Raw genomic sequence first — 4237 nt, forward strand, 5'->3', positions numbered from 1 at the left:
ACAGCTGGACCCACATCCTGGTGAGCGAAGTGGGCAGGGAAAGCTCTGATTTTCCATGATAAAAAAACCCCAAATCAAATGCCAAAATGTATAGGTATTTAGAATTTATTTTATTATAGTGACTGAGGCACTGGTAGGCTTCCAAACTGCTTTACAATTGTAAATATATCAATAAAACACTGTGTTCAACTGATACCAATTTATATAGTGGCATTTCAGTTTAACTGCAGATTTGGGGGGTTTTATCATAGAATTTGTAATTTTTTTTTATCAGAAAAAACCAGGATCCCTGGTCATCAGTATAAAACCTAGTTCAGCTATTCTTACACATTAGGGTATGCTAAAAGTATTTCTGCACAGCTTATTAACCCAGGCAGAGCACCATGCTAATACAGCTACACTGCTTCAGTTAGTCAAGTTAGCTTATTCACAATTTGCTGGGCATTTCATTTTGGTGTGTAGATACCACTTATGCTCAGTTTGGATGTAGATACCAACTACAGGGCTTGGGCTCCTTTCTAATGAAAATAAAAGCTTCGGTTCTAGTGTCACCTACGATGAGAATATAAGCTCATTGGTTAGAGGTAATATTTAGAGGTCTACTGTACTCAACAGGGAAGCCGGCCAATTTTGCAGACAAATCCTAGGGCCAACCACCATTTTTGTGAGCTGAGCACAGCAGGGCCCCCCATGCCTCTGATTGGCTGAGGTACCCCAGAAGTCCCACCCCCTCCCTGCAGGTGCCACATGGCCTGAAACTGCGGCTTAATTCCCTTGGTTAAGCCTGGGGAAGCCATTAGTCTACAAGTTATTAAAAAACTAATGGTTCCTCCAAGCTTAATCAAGGTAATTGAGCTGCGGTTTCAGCATATCCCCAAGGGCTCACTGCAAATAAATAAATAAACTTACCAGCAACCAGAGAAGAGTGTGTGGGAAGCCCACAGTCTTGGAGCACATGGAAAGGAGTAGGGGGGGCAGGGCTGCTAATAGCAGGCTACTGTGAACAGCCCCACCCCTTCCTCTTCCCTTCCTCCTCTCCCCCTTGCCTTCTCCCTCCACCTTCCCCCCAAGCTCCAAGACTGCAGGGCTTCTCACATGCTTTTCTCTGTTTGCTAGTAAGTTTGTTTAATTATTTATTTTTTGCAGCAAGCCTGCCAAAAGTGCAGCACCAACACTTTTTCAAGGAGCTCACGCACAATCATGATTTCCACAAAAGTTATGTAATTGAGATTTCAGTACGTCCCTGGTAATATGCAGTAGCTCTTTAAATGGCACGGCTTTATATAAGTGTGCTAAGGCATTTCATTTGAAGACTAGAATTTTACTAGCTGTCTTTGGTTCACTGTGGAGAAAAGAAAAATACCTCCCTTTTAAAATACTTCCATAAGAAAAACTTGCAAGTCAGAGAGTCTTCATAAACTTTTCTTTACACATTAACATTGAAATATTGTCCTAAACGAACATACATAAAGATGCATACCGCTGAGAAGCTTCAGCAAATATCTGTCGCAATCTTGCTTCAGTCTCACCATAAAACCTGTAACAACCAAAATAATTCAGTAAGAGGCATTTTATTGTTATTTCAATAAAACACTCTTCACCTTTTACTTCTAAAAAGCAGTTTTTATCCATTCAGAAATCCTCAGAGAATGTATGAATGCCACAAACGCTATTATATAAACTCGAATTCCACAATAAACTTTTTAGATGAGATTCTTCTTTGCAAGAGGACAGATGTAACATTTGAAGCACTTTAAATTGCAAGCTGACAGGTATACGTAGTCTTTGAAGTGCTCCAAAAATGGCAGAAGCACTCCAAAACTAACCCCGAATGAACAGGTACTATTTTGAAGCACTTCAAAATGAAGTTAGATGCAGAGCCCTTCATGCTCTACAGAGCATAGGAGATGACCCTGGGTCCCCTAGTATCACACTGTACTCCCCTTTCTCCTGGCCCCACTGCAATGCTGGGAGAGAGGGGAAGGTGGAGGGACTGGAATATTGTGCCAGTGGGCACTGTCCTGTACATCAGACCTCCACTCACACAAAACAACTTGCCCTCCAACCCTAGGTTGGAACCAAAACTGAGAGACAAGAGACCCTGCACTCCCACCCCCCTCCACTGGAACTGAGAGATCCTGCGATGCTCACCAGAACCAAGATTCTGGCTCTTTAGCCCCAAAATTCCTTTGTACCTTTCTGGTTTCCCAATTCAGGTAGGGGCACACTCTGGGACACCAGAGGCAGGACAGACAGGAGAACACTTAGGCTAGGTACAGACATTCAAAAAGCTGAGACAGAATCTAAGTTAGGCAGCTTTCTGTAAGCGCTGTAATTTAAACCAGTAGTAAACAGAACACAAGTTCACCCTTTGGTTAGGGGGGGCGAGTCTTAGACCAGGTTTCACCATTTTTAAACCAGTCTGTGTGCCAAACATCTGTTCTGTTATGGGTACAGACTGGTTTTGTGTTCTGAACTTCTGTTCTGTTATGAATATAGACCAGTTTCTGTTCACTTATACTGGTAAAAGTAGAATGTCTGTACCTCATAGATTTCATAGACCTTAGGGCTGGAAGAGATCTCAGAAGATCGAGTCCAGCCCCCTGCCCAAAAGGCAGGAAGTCAGCTGGGGTCATAGGATCCCAGCAAAATAAGCATCCAATTTACTCTTGAAGTTGGCCTTATTGTCATTGGCTCTGCTTAGAGATTAGGAGTTACTGGACTACACTGAGGTGTAGCACACCATGTGCTCTTACCCGTTTATCATACCCCCTAGCTGGAAGGCACACTACACCAATTCCAAGGTGTTCCAGCCAGAGAACACTATGCCTATCCACTATTGAAACACTGTATTTTTGAAGCGCTTCAAGAACAGCTGCACCTTTAAATACCTCAAATGTTACGTCTATTTTCACCCTATATCTCCCTTCTATGAACTTATCAAGTTACTTTTTGAAAAAGTTTAGGTTCTTTGTCTGTACTGCCTTGTTCAGAAAGCCATTCCAAGAATTTCACTCTACTGACCATTAGAAACCTCTTGGAAGCAACAAACTTGGATTTTCATTTTCAGATTATGAGCAGTATAATACCTACAAAAAGAACCCTTCCCTGAAAATTTCTGAAACTCAGGCATACACACTGGACACAATCATACAAACACTAGCATTGCACAATGCACGTGTGTCAGTGTGTAATTTGGCTCACTCTCACTATCTGCAAGTCACTGACATAAATAAATTGGGTTGACTTACTTGCTTAATATTTCAGGACCGTTAATAATGGAAACATGAGCTCCAACTTCATTTGCAACGGCTCTGGCAATCATGGTCTTCCCAGTACCTGGAGGGCCATACAGTAGCACTCCTCTAGGAGGAGGAATTCCTTTAAAAAGAAACAGCACACACACAACACAGAGGGAAGAGAAAGTCACTTATGCTCAAGGCAGAGTATCTCCAGATTTTATTGCCCTACATTTATTTAATAATATAAACTTAACCTTAAAATCAACTTCATAAACAATCAAACCACTTTACTAGAAGCCTATATCTTTACTAGCTCAGGAGCATCCTATTCCAAACACCTGTAAAGAAGGTGCAAAGCATATGAATGAAAATACCAATGATCTGTTGTAATAACTGGCTATAAACTATACAGGAAGAACAGATTAAGACATAGAAAAGGAGGGGTAACATTTAACAAGAAGAATCAGAGAACAGCAGATCTTGTGGCTACAGAGTCCAAGTTTTAGGAATTCGGTAGTAGAAAGGCCAAACACTATCAACTAATTGACAGGAGTTGTGGAGAAAGTTACTCTATAAGCAGGTTAGTCCATAATCGTCCATGTGGGAAGTGGCTAGTATTCACTTCAGATTCGGATGGTTCAAGGGACAGTGATTTGATTTGGCGATTCAAATTACCGTGCTGAATCAATTTGGCCGAATCCAATTTGGAGATTTGGCAACTGTTGAATCAACCAGATCTCCAAATCAAACAGGCCCCATCCCTTGCCTACTCTCCCAATCCTGTAAAAGGTTGCCCCGCCCAGCCCCAGCATCTTGGCACTTAAAAAAAAAAAAAAAAAGCCTTGCACTCACTGGCTCCTGCCAGGCAGGGGGGCAATCCCTGCTGCCCCACACTGTGTGGGGGGCTCTGCCATGAGCCCCCATAGGCCCCAATAGCCACTGTAGCATCCAGTGAGTGTGGGGCGCTTTTTTTTTTTTTTTTTTTTTTTTTTTTT

General features: G+C 42.2%; 1 protein-coding gene across 1 annotated transcript in view; it reads right to left on the reverse strand.

Moving 5' to 3' along the window:
- SPATA5 (spermatogenesis associated 5) overlaps nucleotides 1–4237 on the reverse strand; it is a 395498-nt gene that overhangs the window by 371760 nt on the left and 19501 nt on the right. Inside the window, exons 6-7 of the mRNA XM_019522055.1 lie at nucleotides 3252–3381; nucleotides 1481–1537 (exon numbers count right to left, since the gene is read on the reverse strand). Of these exons, the coding sequence (XP_019377600.1) occupies nucleotides 1481–1537; nucleotides 3252–3381 (187 nt within the window). The remainder of the gene's footprint in view (nucleotides 1–1480; nucleotides 1538–3251; nucleotides 3382–4237) is intronic.

The sequence above is a fragment of the Gavialis gangeticus genome, unplaced genomic scaffold (assembly GCF_001723915.1).
Source record: "Gavialis gangeticus isolate Ggan-Ray unplaced genomic scaffold, GavGan_comp1, whole genome shotgun sequence".
NCBI classification, from domain to species: Eukaryota; Metazoa; Chordata; order Crocodylia; family Gavialidae; genus Gavialis; species Gavialis gangeticus.